We start from the raw sequence: 25,116 nt of genomic DNA, 5'->3' as shown, positions 1-25,116 counted from the left end.
TTGAATGCTGAGAAAAGTTTTCAGTGCTGGTTGTAAGTTAAAGCGTGCAACTCCTTTCTGCATTCCTAAATAAACTAGCTTGTTCGACAAAGAAATGCTGGTTGAAGTAAACCCAAGAAGAAAATGTTGGATGAAATGTTCTCATGGAGATTCTGCTTTCTGCCTTAATCCCCGTCATCTCCTTTATGAGCTCAATCCCTGGGGATCATGTCTAATTTCTCAGATTTAGTTGGATTAACACACATCAACCTCAGCATTGTGCGTAACCAATTAAAGAGGACATGAGTGCAAAGTCAAAGGAAACAAATGGGGGGTGAATCCATTGAAACTTTAAACTGGAAGGGGACACATGTCAAAGATGTGCAGGTCCACAGTGTAACCGCACATCCAATGACTTGGTTTATATGTAGCTTGAAATTTAAAATCTTCCAATTTTGAGTTTTCGAGTAACTTTTTTATGTTTCTCAATTCTCTTTTGATTTTGAGACGATAATTTGAAGAACGGGGGTTTTAAAACAATGCTGAGACCTTTTCACCCATCCTAAATTGTTTTATGGCTTCGGCTTTATGAGGAGGGACAGGTTGGGAAATGAGATTCGACTCTAATACGGCACCAATCTCCAGCCTGAAGACAGCATTTAAAAGCATCCACGCACTTCCGCAATCCCACTTTTTAACGGGGATATGACTGAACATTGACCAGTGAGTTCTTTTGGAGGGGAGGATTTATGTGCTTGTGATTTCTCTGTAGACATTTAATGAACCTCAGATATGCTCCAAATGACTTCCACTTAAAGGTTTAGCCCACAGCGGCTTTTTGTCCACTGTGTGTGTTTGTGTGTGTGTGTGTCTGTGTGTGTGCGCCTGTTTGTGTCCCCGGGTGATTGGGGCGTGTCTTTAGATGGTCATCGGGGAGGTGATGAGAGGATGCCTGGAATGGACACACACATGCACACACACACACACTCGGGCGCACAGACGCACTCACACACAGATTAACGGGGTAAGCTGCGCCGCTCATCTGGGATAAATGCGGTCAGAGAGGGGAACAGCTGAGCAAACAGCTCCGGCAAGAGGCAGAGAGTAAAGGAAGGAGAGGGAGAGAGGGAAGCAGGGATGACGGACTACTCATCCCGCCGTACCGTCGGTGACCGGCTGCCACGCTGGATTTGCATCAGCCCTGAGCCTGGAAAAATGGGAACCGGTGCAGGTAATGAATAACAAACACAGGCGCGCACACTTTATTCAGCTACCATGGATTTTTTTGTTGTTGTTGTTGCTTTTTTTTTTTCTTGAGATGAATACCGTAGGATTTGGAAGAAAAGCAGCACCTCACTTTTTCACATTGTGCTCAAAAAACAAAGTGATGGAGATGACTGGTCATTATATGGAAAAGAAAATAAATAGACAAGAGTAAGAACTGCTTTCTTTTTCCAAGGAAACATTCAATATTTGGCAGATAAAAATGCTCATTATCACTGCAGATTTTGCTGACAGTTCTGAAAAGTTCATGTTATAAATGTGTGACGTTCATGTGGATCTTATCTGTGACTGGATGTTCATACTAAGGAAGCATTTGGAAACACTAACCATTATGTGGCTGCAAAGCTCCGTTTCTCTGCTTTTGAATAGATTTTGATATGTCTTTAAAGCAACAGTCTGCAAGAATCCATGCAAAAACCTAACAGCTGTGTGGATGAGAGAAAAACAGTTACAGTTTTTGAAGCAACATCAGTGTGATTTAATATCAGAAACATGACCAAGTAGATTCCTTTTTTTATTACAGTTTTATATTTAAAATCGGGTCAAAAAAAACTCCTCCGTAATGCGATTTGAAATGCAAAACACCGGCAGCAGATCAGTGGTTAAATGAAATGAGTCATGTTTTAGATAAAACACAAGCGGAAGTATTATGTCCGAACATGCAGCGGCATTGTACTGAGCTTTATGGAGCCAGATGGCGTGATGCTGATGGGCAGGTATGAGCCTGTGAAACCGGTGTCAGTGGGACGGATGATAGTGACCTGCCGGACTAATCCTCACTTCATTCTTTGGACGGATAAAAATGAGCAGCGACTACTGAAGTGGTCAAAAACTAATTACGATGCAGATTAATGCAGAGTCATCCTCAATTGTTGGATTTGTTTTATGAGCCCTTGAATGCATGAGAGAAGTTTTGGCAAAGAAAATCATCTTTCAGGAGGTCTGTGTGTTTATGGCAGAGAGCACTATCTATCAGTTACACTTCTTTTTGCACCACTGTAGTGTCGGACACATTAACCTGTCCCTCATTTACCCGCAGAGAGAGCGAGGGAGGGAGAGAGTCGAAACTAATCGGTGGAGCTCAGTGCAATTGAGGTTGCAAATTGAATTGTGACACTTTAAAATCCTCTTTCCTCTCCTGGCTTTTTGAAGTTGTCATCCCTTGCAACCCACTTTGTTACCCGACTTAATTTTCTCACGCTGAAACCACCTTTTCAGTGTCGCTACAAGCTTTAGGAATTACCAAGTGAGAAATTAACCATGATTCCATGCTCCCATTTTGGCACGTTGACATTTATAGGATGGACTTGTTTTTGATGAACACGTTTCGGGAAAAACTGCCTGGGCATTATCAAGGGGGGGAAAAGGAAAGAATATCGACTCCGACGTCGAGATACATGTTCGGTTTTTCTTCACTTACATTTTGACACGGAAAGAGTTTGTTTTGTCTGCTTCTCAGCAATTGTTGTCTTTCATATCTGGAAAGACTTGACGTCCAAAGACAGCACTCTGTGTGTCAGAAACCGTGTTTACTAGTTTCTCCCGCTGGTTGGAGACACAGCACGTGTACTGGGTTTATTAGGTAACTCACCTGGGAAGGCCGAGCAACCTTCCGATCCCCCTGATCAAGCTGCAGGATGTACTCTTTTGCACATAGCTTCTTTCATTTCTTCTTCAATGACTTTTTGAGCACTGCATTCACACGCTGAGGATCAGCATGTCCTGCCCTGTGTGCTCGATCTGTTGGTGCAGTTTGATTTTAGAGTTTTGTTCACATTGAAGAATATATGTATTTCCTGACAGACAAGATCCTTCTACAATCCATCCATCGCCTGTACCCGGAGATGTCGAATTCAGAGAAAAACCAAACTGCACAGTAAGGCTCTAAGCCCGGAATTGAACCACAGTCTTGTTGCATACATTCACCAGTGCCTGTAATGCACTTTCTTTAGGAAAGTAATCATGATTCCTGATATGATTTCTCCTCTAATTCCTCTTGCTGTCTGAATGTATGCCTCTGAGGCTAATTGATGACCTGGACACATCTTAAAGGTTTTAAACGTTTAGTCAGCTGAGGCCAGCTGGAGCACTTTGACACCCTGATTTGGATAAAGCAGTAGAAAAGATGGATGGATGGGTGTGTTGTTATTTCTGCTCTTTGGACTCGGGGCCTGGCCTCAATCGAAGCATGGAAAATTAGGTACTTTGGAAAAAATCCAAACAAATCAATGATTACTCTCTCTTGATTTATTACTGCCTTGTCACAGAGTATTACACCAGATGAGGATCACTACATCTAGACACACTTTCAGAAGTCCCGAACAGATGGTTTGTTCAGTGATGCAGATGAGGGAAAGCTGAACGTGTGCGCATACAGATGGCTGTCCATACCTGTTTGTGAGTGTGTGTGTGTGTGTGCTCTCATATTTGTCCTCTCGAGTGTTTCTTTTGTGTGCCTCACCGGTCTTGGCAGTAACGGTGTAACACCCGACGACCCGGCATCCTCTCCATGTGGCAGCAGCAGTCCTGTTGTCTCCTGCTGTCACGTCGCCAGATTGCTATAACATCTGATGGTGGTTATCAAATTCCCATTGCTGCCCTGTCAGTCTTCTCGCTATTCGTGTCTCGAGGGGTTCCTCCTGTTAAATCAAGGTTAAATCAAATCAGTTCCAGTGTCCACATGATTAGGCCTTACAGAATTGTTAATTATCCAGAGCGGGGTGGGAGCTGGTGAAAGGGATGGGCAGTAGGACAGTGGCAGGAGGGCTGGGGCATTTTGATAAAGCCCTGCTTTATTACTATGTTCTCTTGTTCGAATTCCTTATTTTGGATACACTTACCATGTTACTTGGTAATGACACTGCCCTGTCACTTATTCAATACCAGAAATACAACAAAACTTCAACATAAATTGGCAAATCTGCTGCTCTACGTACCACTTCCATGTAATAAACAGGCACCAGGCTGTAGTCCAACTAGTGCAGCAGGACTCTAATACCTTGAATGAATAAACAGCCTTGCAGTCTCTTTTTTTTTTTGCCCTTTTGGCCTATAAAGTGAGTCATTTGAAATTTAGCTCCGGTGTCTGAGCTTTCCTTCTGTTGCTGTGCCAGAAAATGGCTTTGTCAGGCTATTTTAGCCGAGGCTTCAAAGATTACATTTCCCCAGATTTGCTATTCTGGGAGTAAAAATGGCCTTTGCGGTGTAACAGGCTTCTGATGGGAAACGCTCCTGAAGCCCTGGGTCACCGTGACTTTTGAGCTTGCAGAGATGTGAATGGATTCTCTCCTGCTGCTCAGCATTCAAGTGCTCCAAGACCGAAACCGAAAATATAAATATATAGTAGCTACAAACACACTCGCTGATGGAGACAGACAGATGGACTCCTCATGTCCTAAACTTATATCAGAAGTTCAATCTGTCCTCTCTCAGCTGTTTCCTACGAACTGTCAGAAACCTTCTTTAATCCACCAAAAAAAAAATAATTACACGCTACTTCCGTGTATGGCGTTCAGCGTGTTTATATTTGTCACCAGGTTTTCTCAGCTCCGCCACGTAAACTGACTTGAGTTTTTACAGCAGTCAGCAGCAGTAATGAGTACGAGCACGGGTGTGACGAGCCTCACAAAAGCCCCATGCATTATTTAACCTAATGGCCAGGTGGCAGATGCTGGAGTGCCTCTGCTGAGGCCGGCGTCCCAGCGGGCGGCGGCCGGCCTCCACGATCACCTCATTTCTTTCCCTGAATGAGATGAGTGATGTTCCTCTCTGCTGGCCAGAATAAGCTCAGAGTGAATTTTCTGGGATCCTCCCAGTAGTTAACACGGCCTCCCAGAGGCTCGTGCTGAAAAGCGTGAAGACACCCACAGTTTTTAAGGGCTAATATCTACACCCTCGAGTGCGCCGATACTCGTTACAATTACGAGATCAAAAAATACACCAGACTCGCCACGCCAGGACTCCAAGACACCTTGATGAAGGGATTGTTGTACCAGTATGAGGAGTGCTGTGTGCAAGCGATTATCCTCCTGTGTATTACAGCATTACTCGGCATCACTGTGTTATTTGTCAAATTAATGCATGCGTTCACTCATTTAAAGACTCCTGCTTTTTATGATAGTATGAATTTATGGACACTGATGAATGTTCCCTACATGCAGATATTGACCCTGGAGAAAAACATTGAGTCATCCATTGATTGTACCCGTTTTATAGGGTTACTCCAGGATGTAACGTCAGCTGGACTCTGGACAGGCAGCTGTGTTACACTACAGAGATGGCAGAGACTTAAACGATTGTTTTACAGCCTCTCTTTGCGTATATGGTATTCACAACCTGTATTGAATAAATATTGGGAAAAAGAAAGCGTTTCTAGCTGTGTTCTGACTTGTCTGTGCCAAAAAGTAAATTTCTAAATACTGCTCTCATGATACCAGATTCTCTCTATCATTCTCTGAGGCGAAGTGGGGTAGATGGTTTGGGGTAAATCAGAGCAATTAAGGGATTAAGATATCAATCTGTTTCCACACACTCATTTTACACTGTCTCAAAAACAACTAAACAACATCATTTGTCCCCAATTTCCATGTGGCAAAGAGCTTTGCGCTGTCTGCTCGGCTTCGCACCAGCTGAGGCCCGCGCTCTCAATCTAATGGTGCTAATTGCAGTCATTAGCTTGACTTTAGCGGAGCGGCTCGGATGCTGTTTGGACACGGACGCTCATGGTGACACATTCTGGTGTATTGTGTAGTATCATCCAAAAGCGAACTGGAGCACCATACAGTCCTGGCTGCTGTAATTGGGAGATGTTAATTAGTCTATTGGATGGAGCTTGTACCCTCCCGAGTATTGCCTTTGTCTGCTGCCCTTTTCTGTGTACAAAGCCAATCTAATGCTCATGTCAGTGTAAATGTCTGAATGTGTGTGTTTGTGTGTGCTGCTGTCTGTTTGCATATATGCACACGACACTCTGGGGGTCTGGCTAATGAGGCAGTCATTTGTTGAACGTAATCACCCGCTAGTTTATGCCACCCGCTTCCCCTGGCACGGGGACAAGCCCCATTATAAAAAACAAAAAAAAAAAGAAAAGGGTGTGTTTGGATGGCATTGACACCCCCGCACCCTGCTCCCTCACTCTCACCATTCACACGCTGGAACAGACCATCGGTGCCCCTCTGCCAGCCACCATTCATTCACGATTGCTGCTGAAAGTCTTAACTCTTTCTCAGCTACTGTGGTGATTCCCGCGAAAATATGTTAGTCTGCAAATAAAAGACTTTTTTTTTCTTGACACTTAGCAAACAGCCAAGTTCTTGGTTTTCATGTGCAAGCTGTCCAAAGATTCTTCAGATGAGATACTGCCACATGCAGGCTGAGGGGTGGAGAGATGATAATCGAGCAAAGATGTCTGAAAAAGCTTCGGTTTTTTTTTTTTGTTTGTTTTTTTTAAGAAAACCAACAGTGTGTGCCTTGATGTTTGCTTCGTGCACACACAGCGAGACATGAAACAATGATAATCTGGAACATAATCCAAACTGAAGTATTGCGAAAGTGAGACAATAGTCTCAAATACCAGGTTATTTAAAAGGAAAACATAAGGATGGAGTAAAACCTATTTATTCACATGTCGTATTTGACACATATACATTTGCATTTTTACATGACTGCCAGTGAATCTGTGTGAAAGCCATTTGTAATGAAATGTAACCTAAAATTATTTAAGACATCCTAATTTGCCTGTTTTCAACAAGATAACAACCCTCTGACCCTCATGGGGTCAGAGAGGATCTGGAAAAACAACCTTTTCTGACGCTGAAGTTTTCAAGTTAAAATAAAGAAACCAAAAGCTTCGAACTGACCTGAAGTTTGCAAACAGGGTAAAAGAATTGAGGATGTTCACATCTCTTCCTTGACTAAACAAGAGGTTCGGTTTTGATCTGTTCTTCATGTTGTTGTTGCTGCATTTAAGGGCAGCGCTTTGCAAATTGCAAATGAGCGTAACGAATGGCTTAATCGGAGCTTACGCAGAGAACCCTTCGGACGTCAGCGGCTCTAACAGCTGGCATCGGGCTGCAGATATTTCACTGCACCTTCACTGCTGTTCAAACACACGTTTTATTAAACAGAACACCTGAACACAGGAGCGGCCGTGAATTGTTTTGTTTGCACTGATGAACTTCACAATACAGTAACTACACCCATCCAGCTCGGATTTTGAAATGACCCCTTCTTTACACACATAACCTCTCTTCCAGATCCCCCCTGAACCTTAGCTGCCGAGGATGAATGAGGTTCTTTATTCAAAAAGTTAAAAAGCAAAAAGATAACAGACTTTGTTTTATTTTTAAACCAAAAAAATTACCTAATCAGCTATTTCAACAAAAAAAAAAAAAACATGAACAAAAGTTCATCCTCAAGCTGCCCGTTAGGCTTACAGAATTTACACAGTGGAAGAATACCAGCAGAGATGTTGGCGATAATAGCAGAGATGGACCAGGATTTCGAGGTCTCTTGTTGTCTGGTGGCTGCTAAGAACTGAGTCATGGTGGTATTAAGAGGATCTACCAGTCGAGAGCCCACTCGTGTGCAGATGATTGAAGATTAGTCATATCCACTGTGATCTCTCGTGTTCCTTCTGTGCCGGCTGATCAGATATCCAGCTGAGACGTGCGCGGCGAGCACGGAGAAAATAGACCTGCAACACTGAAAGCTTTGCATAACACTCGCCATCTGAACATGCTAGCAGACAGATCAGTAATCCTGCTGTTGTTTAGGCTCTTGGTAGTGCGACAGACAAGGTTTTATTTCTGCTCCTCTGAGGCATGAAAAGCTTGTTTTTTTTTTTTTTTTTTACCAGTGAAGTGTTTTTGATGTGGCATCCTGTGAGAAGAAGGGACCAAAGGCAGATATATGGGAAATGTAAAATATGCTGTCACCATCCCTGCTGGATAATGAAACGACCTCACAACGCAAGATGAAACCTGCTTCAAAAAGCCATCTGAAGTCAGAAGGGAACCTTAACCTCTGCAAACTCAGTCATGAGCGCTCACATTTCTCATTCTCTAAGATCTGGCGGAGGCTGTCGAGAAAGCGAGATGGGAGTTTTGGAGATTTTTGCAGTCACTTTATGAAGATATTCGTCAGAGTTGGCGTTAAAGGACTTCCTGTCTCTTCTTGAAAGTGGTGAGGATTGGATTGAAGCTTTGCGTGTGGACAGAAATATCTCAGATGTGCTCGGCTGCAGGTATTAGAGCCAAGCGCAAACATTTCAGATGAAGTTGTCAAACATTTTTCATTTGCATAATATTGGCTTAAGCAAGCACAAGCAATCTGTGCTTTTTTAAAAAGCCAATTTATCCACTTTTTGGACTATATGTTGAAGCAGAATGAAAGTCCGATTGAAGGTTTATTGTCAATTTTTGATTCATTTTGCTGAGACATTATTACTATTGGAATTAGTTATTCAGAGATGAATACACAGTTTGTGTAAAAAAAAAAATGTAATGATATAATGGGACTTTGTAACAAATACCGAATTACAATTCAAAATGTGATTTTGACTTATTTTTAAAATATCATCGTAACCTGAATCTTCATAGTGCAACTCTAAATTGTCCTGAGTTAAAAAACAAAGACAGTTTAGATAATATTAGGAAACCAATGTGTTCAGATTATGAGTAAAAAAGATGTTTGAGAAATAGCTTTTCAAGTACAGATACCTTAAAACAAAGTACAGAAACTAAATGTAAATATTTTTTGATGTGGCGGCACAGTTTCAGTGTTAACTCAGAGCGGACGGTTTAAGTTTCTCACCCTAACAGCTTATAATTGCTGCACTAAATTTTCCTGAATGTTGTGGGTTTTCCAGCGGGTGGAGAAAGCACTTTCTGTGAGTAGAAGAGCATCTGGGCATGTTCTTTCTAATTGGAATGATTATTAATGCAGGGGGCCAAGAGGCCAGCTGAGTCCTGCGATTGCCCTTGTCCCGTTTCCTCTGGGAGCCCGAACGTCCCGCCGAGCTGAGGGGCCAAATCAATGGCTCTGATTTGGACTGCAGCTGGGTCTTCGCCACAAACATTATCTCCCCCACCGCGGGGGACGCCGTCTGCCTTATTGAAATAAATGACTGCGCGCATTAACAGCTGTAAGGTGCACGAGAGAGGAAAGCCATGTGTCTGGAAGTGACACGGACACACGGCACACGCCTGTGTGTGGCGGCTTTAGCTGCCATCTCCCATTTGGTGATGATCCATTGGTTTGACCAGTGTCGATGGAGAAGTTCTTCATCTTTCCGTCCATTCATCATTTTGTGTTCTCGCTTGTCTCCAAATTTCTGTCAAACAAGAGTTTATCTTTCCCAGAGGAACTGGAAGTGTATCGTTACTGATGATAAATGTCTCATCAGTCTGTCTGATTACTGTATGAAGACTAGAGCAGCTTATCTTTCACAGTCAGGCTGCCCTCGTCGTGTTGAAAGAGTAGATTCACTTTTTGGAAATTCAATTATTCTTAATCTATCTTCATTTATAATACTGAGACCTTCTGAACTCTTATCCTTGAAACATTTCCCAACATGAAAGTTGTTTGGATGCAACTATTCTCAGTCCTGATAAGAAAACGTAAGCAGCATCATCATATTTTAGCTTTTTTACTACAGACCGGCATCAAACGCAGCAGTGACAGAACCACATCTCTGCTGCGGTGCTGCACGTCTCCACCCAATCCGGTGAAAGGCCTCGGCGCCATTTGACGCAGCCATTAATATCAGTTGAGAGGGAGCAAGGTGGTCTTATCTGCTGCAGGTGCAGAGTTTGAAAAGAAAATAGTTTGTTGTCTTGAATTGAGTTGTTTATGGTTATTTGTCATTTTAAGAGTTTTGAAGGAGAGCTTTGGCTTTATCCGAACACAGTGTGACCTGCTATCAGGCTGAAGCTCGTACTGCTCATTACCTCAGCTACATACTGACTGATTGAATAAACTGAATTCAAACAAGCATGGTCATTTTTATTAACTCATAATTGTCGTATGATTGACTAGTAGAAGGGCTTTTTCACAAACTGGCGTCCTGGTTATAAGGACTATTTATTGTCTGATCTGCACGATAATCAAAGTAATTCAATTGTTACCCAGATAGTCATGATTAAAGACCTTAATAAACGTGAGAAGAAAGAGCATCAAATCAGAAAGCTCCTAGAAAGGTGATCTAATATTTATGCATATGCGTCACATGCGCTGTGAGTCCAGGATTATGTTAATTTTACTGCCAGTCAGGCGTATTTCATGATGATGCCTGGCGTATTTCAGAAATAATGGGACACACTCTCTCCATTAAACAGGAGTTTGGTGAAATAGTGATAAAATATCTATTGAGATGGTGTGCATGCATGAATCCAGAGCGCCGATGTTGTTTCTTGTTTCTATCACCATTTATCCAAGAAACTGAGTCCGCGCAGCTTCTAATGCTTCTTTATCGTGATCGATCGATAATGTGTTACATTGCTTTCCAAAAGTGGCAGGGAATGAAGAAGCATTAGATTATACGGGATCCCCATTAAATGAGACCGTCGGTGGATCACGTCGGCAAAGCTGCGTGATTTACAGCTTCTTCAGTCATGCATCACTGCGGCCTGACCGCTCCGCCTGCACCGCCATCCTTTATCGAGCACCGATGATGTAAAAGAACAACGCAGTGCTGGTTTCTCATAAAAACGCCAAAAGACAAACCTGATTCTTCAATAACGGAAAGCTTTTAGTCTGAAACTGTCTGTTTCTTCTGTCAATATTGAGGTGTAATCCAGACTGACAATCTTTGTTGATATTGCCAAAAGCAATTTGTTGAACATATTTGCTCCCTAATAAATTTGGAAATGAAATACAAACAGGCAGAGTAATGTTACAAATTACTGTTTGATTACCAGAATGCAATCTCTGTGGGATGAATGGATCCCTGATATACAGCAGTTCAAATATGTAGTTACAGCAAGCTTCTGCTTTTTTGCAAATCGTCTTTTTTTTTTAATTCTGTTCCTGTAATAATGAGAAAATGTAAAGTTTGTTTGCTCTGCAAGAAACACTTACACGATGTGCCAGAATGGTGAAACGATGTTCTCACGGAGCAGCGAAATAATGCATAATCCAGAGGCTTTGTTAGTCCATGTTTCGGTGTGGGAAGGAGGTTTTTATTTGATGATGGAAATTTCCTGTCATTGAGCTGCTTCAGTGTGTTTAAAGGTTATTTCTTCTTAAACGTTCCGCTGGCTCTCTGTGTTTTCCAGAATTATTGAGTATATTTTCTTCCTGCATGCGTTTCTCCTCTGTTGGGCCGGTCTAACGCTGGACGGCGTCACCTGCAGTCGTCAGTCTGTGTCTTCAAGCTGCACCGCAGCTGTCAGATGCTATCAGATGGGGAATGATTCAGCTTTTTTTCTGCTTAATAGAAAAAAAAATAGGTGGTTTGAAGTGACTTTTTTTTTCTGTCCTCCACTTCTTCATCTAATTTATTCCTCCCTCTTTCATCTTCTCTGTATCCCCTCAGGGATTTCTGACTGATAGGAATGTGTGTGTGTGTGTGTTTTTTTATCCATCCCTTCCTTGTTTCCAAATGTCAACTTCAGGTTGTTCTTCTGTTTTTCTTTTCTTTTTTTTCCGGCTGTTGTGTTTTCTGGATTCTCTTAATTAAAATTCTTCTCCGTGTCGTCTCTCCCCACACCCCAGCTTGTTTGTACCTTTCTCTTTTTCAGCCTTTTCTTTCTGCCTTTTCTTTAAAGGTTACTCATTGTGAGTGAATCGCTGTACTTTTCCTCGTCCTCCCTCCCTCCTCAGATTCCAGCATCACCTCCGTGTAGTGTTTTCTTTCTTGAAAAATTGGCTCCAGATTCTGGTGTATGGTATGGTGCAGGATCAGGGTGGGGCACAGTGCACATTCTCAGCATCCATTGTATATTTTGGTTGTTTTTGCTTCATATGCTAACCATTTAATCCAGCCTCTTAGCCACCTTTAATTTTCTACTTACTTGGGAGTTTCTCTGTGGTCTAGATCTCCCGTTTGTTGTGCAGTCCCTCGTTTTGAGACGGTTTTTGGATTTATTTGGTAGCTACAATTACAATTTTAACTTTAAATAAGAAAGAGAAGTTTCTCAGAGGATAAATCTTATATCCGTAGCATATCTCATCATAGTTTTCATTCCTGTAAATATGTGAATATTTTAGATACATATGATTTGATGGTTTTCATCATGATTGTCCATCCATCCATTCATCTGTTTTATGAACTGCTTCGGGAACATTGCTCATTGATCCGACTCATGACTGATAACATCAGATTGTACCTTTTAGTGTCATGAATTCACTTCAAACTTGTATTTATGTGGGAATACCAGGAGAAAACCTGCACAGGGAAAAGTCAGTTTGAGTGCCACTCCTCAAATAAGCATGTTCACATGGAAATCGAGCAAAGTGTCGCATCCTATTATCTCAAATGAATTCTCTCAAACGTGTGACTGGCTTTTCCGCACAGCACGTCTTTTCTGGGTTTCCAGCAGAACCTTTCACATGTTGGCATCGCTCTGGCTATCACTTTGGACAGCGTCTTACTCACACTTTGTTCCCCAGAGGCGCCGCTCTGCTGAAAGCGGCCTTCACCCACCAAGATCTTTGTGGCGGCTGCTGAAGAGATGACAGGATTGTTCCAGGTCAGCCGCCCAGCTTTGACCTCCAACTCTTTCTTTGCCTCTTACCCAGAAAATGGCACACTTGCTTGGCTTAGCCAGCTGGATTTCACCTCAGAGCCCGGGCCTTTAGTCACGCTCTGATAAGTGATTGACTAAAATGGCAGGCTGTCATAACAAAGCTGGGCATGAAACTCACAGGCTCCAGATATCCTGGTTACCTGCTGATGCTTGTCGGCGGAATCAATTCAGCAGTAAATCTGGGGTTGCGGATGGAGTCTGTGATCGTGGCTGGAAAAAAAAAAAAGTCACTAAGGTTTCTGTAAGTTTATCGACTTTCCCCATTTCGCCCGAACTCTTGTCATAAAGAATGGTTCTTGGAGTCGGCTGTTGATGTGCGCAGCGCTTCATAAAGCCTGCAGATCGTTCACATGCCTCTCAGCTTTCTTCACTCCTAATTAGGGAACGTAAACATGCCAACATGCTGAGTTAGATGGTGAAAATGACAGATTTACCAGCTAAACATGGGTGTGTGAGGCGCTGTGTTAGCCCTTGGCAGATGATTTGGCTGTTTCTGGATCTCACAAAGCTTGCATGGTTGTAGACCGCTGCTCTTCTGTTTTTAGCCTCATAACAAATCAAAATGTCTGTGTGCAAGTTTTGCTTGTGAATGCAGCATTTCTGTTTGAAGAGATCTGCAAATCATTGAGTCATGAATAATACAAGGAAAACAGACTTGATTTTACTGTTGTCACAGGCTGATAGTTTGATTTGTGAAACAAACTCATCAGAGGGTTTTTCCATCTGAAATTTACTTCCAAAACTATTTGGCTCCAGTTTAGAAAGAATGACCTTGCTCTGCTGTAATGCATCCCTTTTATTCATCCTATAAAACTATTTAATTTTCTGCTCTTGCTGCATGTTGTTGGCACTCTTCCCTCGCAGCTCACAACTTCAACGATAATGCACCGATGTTAAAGTGGACCTTTCACATCTACGTACTGCGTTGAGAGTTGATCTGGTCGAATCATCACGGCCTCTGCTTCTTCTTCTTTTCAGCTGACACCAAGGCAATTAGGATCTGCAACGTCGGATTGACATTTGACAAGCTCAATGTCGGGTTTTGGCTTTGAGTCTTTAAATCTTCTCAAATGAAGTAATCTGTCAAACACGTCAAAGAGATGGCACTGCTAAGTAGCTAAAAAAAATCTTTTTTCATTTAAAATTCAGTGTTGGGATCCTTATATCACATCAGATGAGATGTGCTCGTGTTATCGAAGCAGTTGAAGGGGGGATCATTAGCTGACACAGGGTTCTGTCAGCGTAGATCACTGATTTAAACTGTCACGGTTTGGCTGTGGAAGTTTTCTGCTGAGACTTTCCCTTCGGCTTCTTTTGTTTGACACGAGCTAATTGCAGTTTTGCATGGATTTAGGGGGAAAACCTAAGAATAGACACGGTCATTGCGTAATTTATGCGATCGCATGTCTGACACATATATGTACTGGACTAGTGAGACTGACCTGAGATCAGAGATTGAAAATAGACAAGAGCGAATGGCGTCTCTGCAGATGCAACATTTCAGCTGTATGATACAAGATGTGTGTGATTTTGACCTGTAATCAAAACCATTTCTTCTCACCTGTCCGACCAGAATTCTCCATTTTCAGATTCTGATCTGTCTTCACTTAATCCAGGCTAAAGAAAACAATAACGTCATCCCTGCCATATGCATAAATGTGCTCCGCCCTTCTTTGGAGACACACACATAAAACTTGCTGGAGGTATTTAATGAACAATGAGGAAATCCTCCCCAGAAAGAGCAACAACCATGACTTCAGTTCGGAAGTGTGCGCAGCCCTTGTTTGTAATGAGGATAAGCGAGCCGTGAGCCACCTGTCTCTGTGTGCATAGCGCTACGTGACCATAAAGTGACGAGAGAACACTGCCATTCATTCATCCCCTCCGGATATCACCGCTCCACCGAAGCTTCCAACCACACTTCATGTTCACACGAACGCACCCTCGGGCTCACAGATGTGTGGAAGTACGTTTGTTATTAAAGCAGTCTTAGGTGCAGGTGAGTAAGATATCGTGAAATGGAACACACACACACACACACACACACACACACATTTGGATTGTGCTCAGCACCGCCTGTTTGGTCACAGGTGCAGTTAGAGAAAAGTGAGAACAACTGGACTAATTTCTGATAACTGTTTGAAACTAAAGTAGAAAACATTCCAGGCTTCTCACGTTTACTATATTTGCTTATATGCTGATTATGATGAACTCTCCATAGTTAACAAATTCATAATGGCTATTATTGATAGTTTCAGCCTTATTATTGTGAGCTTACGTTACAACAAAGATTCATTATTTTCATTTAAAGTGGATTACTGTAATTTGACTTAATGCATCTAGAATTAAATTAGGATTGTTTCAGCAGCCACAATGAAGTTTTTTTTTTTAAGTTTTATTTTTTTCTCCAAATCTTGATGAGATTTTTTTTCCACTCTTTCAGTACAACGCCTCCATCCATCCATCCATCCATCCATCCATCCATCCATCCATCCATCCATAACTGTGAGTGAGGCCTAGGTAGATCTTGGACTTTATCAGTTGTTTCGTCTGGGCTGAAGGGCAGGAAAATGCTGAAAAAGGTTGCAAAGACAAAACCTTGCACACACGGGAGACTGAATGAAAACAAAAAAACGGCCCAGAAAACCCTGGGCTGTCACAAAACGCTGACGAACTGGATGAGTATCCTTGAAGTGAAGGAGAGCCCAGAGTGACAGAAAGCGATCCGCGGGGGAGACTTGAAGGTGAAGGAGGTGGAGAGACGGCAGCCGGAGACGCCGCGAAAGAGAATGAGAGATCTGTAGGAGGAAAAAGGCACAGTGACACTAAAAGAGATGACAACAGACCGGAAAACAGAGAGTCTGCGAGGCAGGGGAGCCTGCGGGCTTGCAAGCCCACCGCAGAGGGATTAATGATGCCAGGTCAGATCCTGAGCGTGTTTACAAAGAGCCACAAACCTGTTTTTTTTTTTCTCTTTACTGACTTTAACAGGTTGGAGAACCTAAAATCTACCAATATGCATCCAGACCGGTGGCAATGAGGAGGAGCAGAGGTAGCCTGTGAGAGAACGGCGTTTGTCTTTGTTGCCTGTGAAAGTGTGTTTTAACCTTCTGCTAATATCTGAATGAGAACGAACATGGAGGCGCTTAACAGGAATCTACTCAAAGGTCAAATATGACCGTGTGAAGTATGTCGAGAAGAGGGGAGGGGGGGGGGGGCCGACGGTCGGGGGATGAGCGGGGCCTCTTGTGGCTTTTGTCGCGGGCTGGTTCTACATTACATATTGCAAGCTTATTCACTGGACTTATTTGGGACTACCAAGTAGGACACAGGTGTGGCGCCTGTGGAAAAGAGACGTGTGTTTCTAAATGACCGCTGCTGCGCTCCGGAGCGCACGGAGGCCGGCGTGCCACTTGTGTAACCTTGACCACACACACACGCACGTTCCTCCTGGCAACCTGAGGCTGCAGTGAAGGCTGATCTCTTTAGTCTCTCTTAGTCAAAACACGGACTGCTTAAGCGCGCCGCACTCCACGCAAGAGCCTTCGTTATTCATAAGTGCAAGCGAATACCAGACGCCAGCTCCAGCGCGTAGCCTGCGTTAATGACACTGACCCGAGTGGCGATGCTTGCAGTATCCATTACAAGGAGCTGTTTTTAACTGGGAGGGCTCACTTAATTTAGCTGAGACGTTGTAGTGGGCGACCTGTGACCAAATTGCCAGATTGGTTGCTCCACTGAGCTATTTTGAATGTAGGACACTAAAGGATCCACTCAGTGATGCCATACCCGAGTCTCTGCAGACCACCCTGGGCTGGCTCACCTTCCTTCTTGTGTGTGCCATATTTTTCCATTATTGTTCCGTTCAAATCATTCAGCTTTTTGTTTTAATAGCACTTATATTGACGGACTTTTTTCAAGTTTCATTTTCCATCAAAATACCTTGTATTTTTTGTTATGAATCGTACATTATGTAATAAAACAATGGTCCAAATCCATCAAAAATGCAGAAAATTAAAAAAATTACTCAATATTGTCAGTATCATGTTTTTCAACTTACGTTATCTTGTGGTAATGACACACATGGATGTATTATACTGACTTAAAAATATTAAAATATACTTAAAACTCTGTTTTGTGGTATTTCACTAATTGCTCTGTAACGGGTTGAACAACTTACGTTGCATTTGTCTCTAAAGGCAGCGCTCCACGTCATAATGTATTCTTTTCAAATGCGTTTAAATTGCTGTTTTGATTCATTAACCTTTTCTGAATAACTTTTTATGACTGAAACAAGTTTCTTCTGAAACGTATTAGAAAGAAATTAAACTGTGTAATCTTCAGTCAGCATTGATTTCTGTTCCGAAATGTGATTAGACGATTCCTCTGTACTTTGATTAGTCTTAAGAATTGTGTCGAACTTTATTAAAGTCTAATTATGGGTGATCAAAATGAGTGAATGTATAATAAAAAGACAGAGAAATGTTGGTGACACAATTCAAACTGGCTGTTACTGTCCCTGCTGGGAGGCTGGTTGGTGGTAAGAAATCCATTTTAGATGCTTTGCAGATGAAAGATTTAAAAACCCAGAAAATGTTTTTTTTTTCTGAATGATCTTCTGTATATGCGTGTTAAATGGGTTCAGAGTGCGGATGGTATCTGTTCTGTCCAGTCAGGCTAAATGCGTCTGAGCCCGACATGTTAGAATTGTTATCCAATGTTATCTAAGTCACTTTTCATGTTTTCTGCCTTGCGTCTTGATAAAAGATGCACTGTGTGTCCTTAAACACCTGAATTGAGTCATATTGTCTCCAAGCAGCCATGAGCTTTACTGTCTGGTGTATATGGTAGAAATGAGACGGATAATTGGCAGAGTAAGCCATCATCTTGACGAGGACAATTTTAGAGTCGCACAGGGGGGCAAATATAGCAATATAAGTGACTTGGCAGGGTCAAAGTTCAAAGAGCACCGACCGCTCTCTCCCCGTCGGTCTGCTGCTGCTGTTGGCAGTGTTGCACTCCAAACAGCACTCCCCGTCGATGGCGGGCAGACAGGAGTGTCAACACCCAGTAACCGCAGCACTTTGAGACTCCCCGTGCTTCTTTGCCTAGCAACACGTCGCAGTGACAGCTCACATCGCCGAGCTCGCCGGCACAGTCCTCTGCTGCAAGCCTCTCAGCGGCGATCTGCAAATGTGAAAAGGCAAAGCATGGATGATGAGAAAGTGACAGGAAATGCAGAAAAAGGGCCTCCAGCTGACAACAATTAGGCCCACTTTGTGATATTGTTTTGTCAGTGCGACGCCAGACACTAATTCTTGCAACTGAAGGGTGGTTTTGTCTGAAGTTCTGTCGGGAACAAACATGGAAATATCTTCTTTGTAGTCATGAATAAGTTTGGAGTTGGGGGTGTGTTTACAAGCACATGGTTTTCAGTGCGTTTACTGTTCCTGTGCAGAATCCTGCTCATTCGGCTAATCATCTTACATCTTCATTACCACAGTGGAATTGATTATATGATGGTCTCTTGAAAGAGACATTACTTATTGTTAATGCATTCTCCCCGAGTAACTCATCTTTAGAGACATGCATCTGTTACAGGAGCGGAGCTTTGTGTGATTTATTGTATTAATGGGACAACAGGAAGCCTAATTATCCCTCAAGGATTAACAAAGCTACACTGCTTCTGCTTTTCATTATGAACAGTCACAACAAAGGATAAAGATATTAATTTATCTGTAAACGTTTAATGCGCTCCGAATTCTCATCTGGTGTCGTATTTGCCTCCTTTTAATTTTCACAAAACAAGCGTGTTGTGGTTTACATCGCAGGATGCATCTGGTGTGTACCGTTCTCCTCTCACAGATGGCATGAGCGACAGGAATGTATTTGTGTGTGAGGAGACAATTTAACTGTCATTCTCCGGCAGCAGTCGGCACTCAGAGACCCGTGCTCACCGCCGGGCTCATTACGTGTGCTGTCTGACATTCTGGATGGCTGCGTTTCAGTGTGGGGATCTGAAATGAAACCTGCGAGGGCACATTTGTTGTGGTGATGCTGCTCGAGTCGAGTGTGCACAGCAGTCTGACGCAATGTCGGCGAAGTCGATGCCTTTTTCTTTCAGTTTTAATCTGTGTCATTGACGATTACAGGTGTGGTTCAGCGCTGTCTCTGATTATGGAGATAAGTATATATATTTTAAAGCACCTTATAACTCTTGTGTTTCAGTTGACCGATCATTTCAATGCAGAACTTTGTAAGTTTCGGTTTGGCTGACCTAATGATTGTTGATTGTCGTCTCAACACCTTGAGCAGAAATCATTTCTTTAAAGACGCTAAAATTCTTTTGGTTCAATCACTGTTTAATCAACCGAACAAAGCAAAAAAATCATTTAAACAATGATGCATGAAGTCTGATTTAAAGCTGCAGTACTCGAACAATTAAAAAAAAAAAAAAAACTAACTCTCGGGATTCTGTTGTCCTCATTTCAGAAATCTGTCTATCATTTCACAATGTAGAAAAAAAAAAGAACCGTTTCATCATACTCTGCCTGTTAATCCTTTAAAGAGAACTCATCAGAGTACTTGGAAAGTGAAAATTTAATCTCCAGGGTATGAGTGGAAATGCTTTATTTTTGTGGAAAAACACCAATAAATGTCATTTGATTATAATGAGGCCTATTGTAAAGCATGACGTTGATCCAAATTTCACATTTCATAAGGTGAAACTCAATAAACATGATGTCTGTGAAATATTGAACAGTACAGGTTACACCAATCTCCATTTTACCCAAAATATTTCTTCCTGATGCAACGAGTCTCTTTAAAAGCAAACATACTCTCACTGTTTGCTATGGGTTGTTTTTATATGTTTTAATATTTATGATCAATAAACGCCAGTGGGGCACTGAGTGGGAGTCAATGAACCGATTACAAACCCACCATTTACAAATATAGTCACATAAAGGTTAAGTTTAACTGTACTCTATATGCTTCATGATAATCTCCCTCCTTCAGACTGAAGCGCTTATAGATATGAACTGTTTGCACTGTGATCAAAACGAATGTCTTTCAGTTCCTGAGGCTTGCGGCTCGCATCAGCCTCGTAAACGCGGGTTGATCAGGTCTGCTAGGAGTAGGAGGGTTTTACTTCTTGGACTGCAGCCTGCTTGAAACCTGAGATTTGTATGTGTGCTTCATCCGAGGTGAAGATGTCGCCCTGTGATCGCGATGTATTCCGCTGAAGTCCGACGCCCTCCAGCCACTGTCGGCTATTAGCGGAATGAGCTGCATTTGTAATGGGCTGCTGCATAGTTTGCATATATATCCCCCTCTGGAAGTCATTACTTGGACAATGCCGGCGCAGAGATATGTGTGGCGTTGTTAAAAGGTTACTCGGGGACGGCGGTGGGTCCGGAGTTTAGGGTTAATGCCCGGTCTGGTTGAACATTCATCTTGCTTGAAGGAAAAGGTTTTACAGCCTCTGAGTTTTCCACTCCGTTCTCTCGTGGCACATTGACTAATGTGACCGCTCCGGTGCCAACCCCCAACCAATATGTCTCTTAGGAGCTTGTTAGCCACGGACCTGCGCTGACCCAGACGCCCTCGCGTCTTCCCTGAAAGCCAGAAAAGTTCCCGACTTTTCTGTTTCTCTTAACTGCATTTTTCTGAACGCTAGCTCAGCCGGAGCCGGCAGCCCTCGTTCGAACGTGCGCTCTGTGGCGCGCTGATAAATAACAGAAATTAATGCTGATGAGCAAAAAGTGTTTCGCTTGTTCGTGACTGAAATGAACGTCTGAAACAAAATGGATGGGAATAAATCTCTCTGTCGTACACCAGAGACTCTGTGAATAATGAGCCGGCGGTCGGTTGTTCTCCAAACAATTATTTTCCTCTAATTTGCGTTTCAACACATTACGAGCAGCGTAAATATATACGTGGAATTCTCAGCAGAGTGTTGGAGCTGAGGAGGGAGGCACGCTGCGCGGGGATTGATCCTCCATGCCTGAGCTGCGCTGCTCAGACTCGGACTGTGATTGGTGCCGACTGTTTCCCGTCCCGGCCCGCCGCCCCCCGCCGGGTTCCCCACTGACACACTTCCCCGCTCCCTGCCTTTCCACACTTTTCCTCATTAGCTAATCGATAGAGCTCCGAAACGCCACCCGAATGGTTTCCACCTCAGCGCGTCCGGGTGCGGTGATGGAGGGACGGAAAGGCTTGGTAGGGCGGGATAGACGGCGCGCGAGATGAAGCAAGGTTAGAACTGACATTCCAGGGACTTTTGGAGTCATTTTTCATGTGTGTGTGGAACAGAAGAGTTCAATGACATGACCTCTACACTCAGTGGTAAAGTCCAACAGAACAGCTTCGTATTTCTGTATTTTAGTGTCAACAGGGCCTCCAGCAATGAAGCAACACTTCTTCACTTCTGCAACAACTTGTACATCAGGTGCAACATAAATGGCTTCGTTCAAAGGAAGAAAAGATGTCTGAAGCAAGATTTTAATAGTTAAGTGTTCAAACTGTGAGTCAGAGAGACAAGCTGATCAAAATGTCCGTTCAGATTTGTTCCCTGTGTCAGTGATGTGTCATATTACTCCCCTTCCAGTTTCACTGTCAGATCCTCCTCCCAGTGAAGCTTTTATTACTCTTCCTTGTGATTCAAAGTGTTTTTTTTTTTTTTTTGTCATCTCTTCACCTGCACGTCTGGTCAGATTTTGACTCTCGATCGATATCGCAGCAGGATGACGGACTCTTTTGCTTTCTTCATAACCTCACCTGGCTTGATGCACGGCATATGGAGGGGCTCCTGACAATTTATAGCATCGCAGGTGAGAGTCAGACTCTCACTTGGATATATTTATTCCATGTTGATGGAATCACACGGCTTATTATTTATAATCTGCACCAGCTTCCCAAACAATTTCTGCTCAAGACAGAAAACAGACTTTTCAGTTTTGTCACTCTTCGTGAAATCAGTCCTTTTCCTGAGGTCGACTTCCCAAAAATTCATGAACCAAGGAACAATGAAATTAGAAACATATGAAATTGATTTGACCTAACCTTTATTTTGACAGGGTGAACTTTCAGTAAACTTCTGGACTCAACATTTCATGAGCTTATTCTGGCTAAATAACACGGTTGTCTGCAGTAATTAATGTTCTTGCCGCCAACCACCAGTGACAAGCTCCAACACTCTATATGCTTTAATTAGCTCCACTGAGTTTACAACACATTTTCACCTGATGGGTGTCAAACACCAGACGCGAAGTTATGATCCAGTATTTATGTCTCTGCATCACTTTGATTCGTCTGTCGGCAACAGGAAGGAACTTTCTCAGGTGCACTGAGAAGCATTTGACTGAGTTCATAAACTAAGTTAAAATTTGTTTAAAATCAGTATATTTAATTTAATAAACAAACCAAAAATAAATTATTAGATTCAGTCCTAGTTTTTTTTCTTTATGTTGTAGCTCCATAGTGATTGTTGTAAACTTATTGACAAGAGGATTTTAAAGTGATACTCCCTTAAAAAGCTACAAACTAATAATAATGTAGTGTATTAGTGTAATGAATCAGAAATATATTTGACCTGAATAGAATAGAAATAACACAGTTTGTTAATATAATCTAATATAAACACACATATGCTCCACATTTCACTGTGCTTCTGCTGACCCAGTGGAAATTGGTCTGTGACCCAAGGAGATCCTCTGAAATTCAAATAGAACCACGATATTTATGAATTGGACTAAAACCTGCAGGACTAGACTGCCTCTATGGAAAACTGCCCCCCCTTCAGAGAACACTACACTGAAACCAGACCCTGGTCGACACACCCAGGCACAATTTACAAAAGCAGCAGCCTTCAAAACAGAAGCAATGAGAAAGGTTCCAGGTCTGTTCTGGAGAATAGAAAGTGTGACGCCGTTCTTCTAATGTCTATGATAATCCCACCTCTGTTGAGTTTTCTTTCTCTTTGATAAAGTTGATAAGCGCTCTTGTTCTCTCCCGGCCCCCCCCCCCCAGGCCTCCCACTCACCCGGCGCTGCAGCGCCTGGGCGCCGTCCAGCGCTCTCGCTGCTATCTGCGGCCGGCTGCCGGGCCTCTCCACCGCGGCGGCGAGGGGTTAAGTGGCTTTTTGAATACAACCTCAGCTGCAGCCGCTGATGGAAGAGGAACCTTTTTTTTGCCCCACATTTCCCAAACCGGTCTGCTCTCCGGACCCCTTCAGCTGCTTTCTGCGGCTGCCATGTGGGCCGGGAGGCAATTTTCCTTTTTCTGAGGACTTTTCATCTCAGTGCATAAAAATTCACACCTGAGCAAGGTCAAAGAGACATGGAGCTGTGGTGTTGTTCTATTTTTTTTTTGTTTTAAAGTGTTTGAACATGTTCTTTTATGCATAACCATGGATTTCACACATGTGGCTGGAAGTAATTAGATTGTTTTCAAATTGTTTTTGACAGTATAAAATAATTATAACCACAAAAGGACTTGCAGGCACACTGTCTTACATGGATGAAAAATGCATGACCTGCGTAGCAGGAGAGGGAGTGAGCTAGTTTGCTCCCCTCTCCATATCTCATGTCCTGCAGAACAGCGAGGGAATACCACCACCACCACCACCACCACCACCACCACCACCACCACCATCATCATCATCATTTGGGATTCATTATGCAGGATTTCCCCCCCCAGTCTTCGGCTGAGGTGTTGGGCTGTGAAAAGATTCCCCTTGATGTGTGGCGTCCCACCGAAGTTTATGTCTGACAGTCGGTTGGCCTTGAATCGGGGCTAAGTGATGCTTTCCCGGCGATTTGTTTAGCGGAGTGAGATATTGAATAAGTGTTGCGGCGCTGGGCGCCGTCATGCTCTCTGAGCTTCATGGAACAGCGGTAACCTGCGTGATTTGTTGTATCTGCTCCGCTTGGCTCTCGCTGGAGAAGAGACGGCGGGCTTCCCTCCTTCTGAGACCAATTTGATCTGCGTCTCGACACGAGGATCCGTCTCTCTGGCCACGATGGATCTGAGGCGGCAGTTCCAGCCTTTTTTAATTGAACCACATCAGTCCTGTGTGATGAAAACTTCTTAAGATGGATCAAGCTCATACGAGGGCTTTGAATGAACCTCAGACAAATATGAGAAGTAAAAAGGAGTCAATCTTTAGAGATTAACAGTTATTAATTATTAGTTATTAGTGGTATTCAAAGTGTTGAGCAGCCTCACATGAGAGGCACCAAACAGGCTGCAGCATAAATAATATCTTCAGAGAAAGACTTTTTTTCCTCGTTAATTCTGCTAATAAATCCTTAAAGGTGATTCTCAAGCACATTGAGTCATTTTCTCCTCCAAAAACAAAAATCTGTATAATTTATGATATTAAAGACAATGGAATGCTCTGTATTCCATTGTGTTTTTATAATATAATGATAATTCTCATTGCCGAAATGTGTCCAGATCCCTTCATCTGCTTTTTTCACTTCTTTTTATCTTTCCTTGTTAATAATATGATTTCTTTGCCTCTAATATCTGCATTGCTCCTTCAAACTGACCCATCACTCCCACGATGCATCACTTGTAGCAGATGAGAAACAGCACAAGGTCAGTTTGCTTGACCTTTTTCACATTTTGAAACAATAAAGAAATCTGGTTGTCTCTGTTGTGACAGTGTAAGATTAATGCTAAGAAAGAATTATTGTTACGTTAAAAGGTAAAAATGTATTAATTCTAATCAAAATGTTTTCTAGAGACATGGGGTGAGGTATGAGAGACTGGCTCATCATTCAACAAGGTTCATTGCATTTTCCTCATCTTATTTCTTTTTAGCCTGATCTGATTTGAGAGGAAACACAATTTTCAGATAAAAAAATGTGGAAAACTAAACAGTTACATTAGAATGTATATATATTCCATGGACAGCTTCACAAATTGTTTGGCACAAAAATAACAAACAGAGATAATACCAGATTTTCATCTCAAACCCCATACAAAAAAACCCAGAAATCGTCCAAGTCCCATTGATCATGTTAAATGCCGTGTTTATACAATAAGACGTGGTTTATGGTGCATTTAGTGGGTGCAGCATGTTTATGTGTGGCGTGTAAAT

General features: G+C 42.6%; 1 protein-coding gene across 5 annotated transcripts in view; it reads left to right on the top strand.

The window, feature by feature from the left end:
- Positions 1-25,116, top strand: part of kazna (kazrin, periplakin interacting protein a) — a 180,759-nt gene that overhangs the window by 89,566 nt on the left and 66,077 nt on the right. Inside the window, exon 1 of one of the 5 annotated variants that reach the window (XM_030118088.1) lies at positions 985-1,210. The exons of the other annotated variants lie outside the window; for them this stretch is intronic. Within the exon in view, the coding sequence (XP_029973948.1) occupies positions 1,117-1,210 (94 nt within the window). The 5' untranslated portion in view covers positions 985-1,116. Of the gene's footprint in view, positions 1-984; positions 1,211-25,116 lie in introns of those variants that run through there. 5 annotated transcript variants of the gene reach the window in all.

Source organism: Salarias fasciatus, chromosome 20, assembly GCF_902148845.1.
Source record: "Salarias fasciatus chromosome 20, fSalaFa1.1, whole genome shotgun sequence".
In the NCBI taxonomy this organism is placed as follows: domain Eukaryota; kingdom Metazoa; phylum Chordata; class Actinopteri; order Blenniiformes; family Blenniidae; genus Salarias; species Salarias fasciatus.
This window is presented reverse-complemented; position numbering and strand designations above follow the sequence as displayed.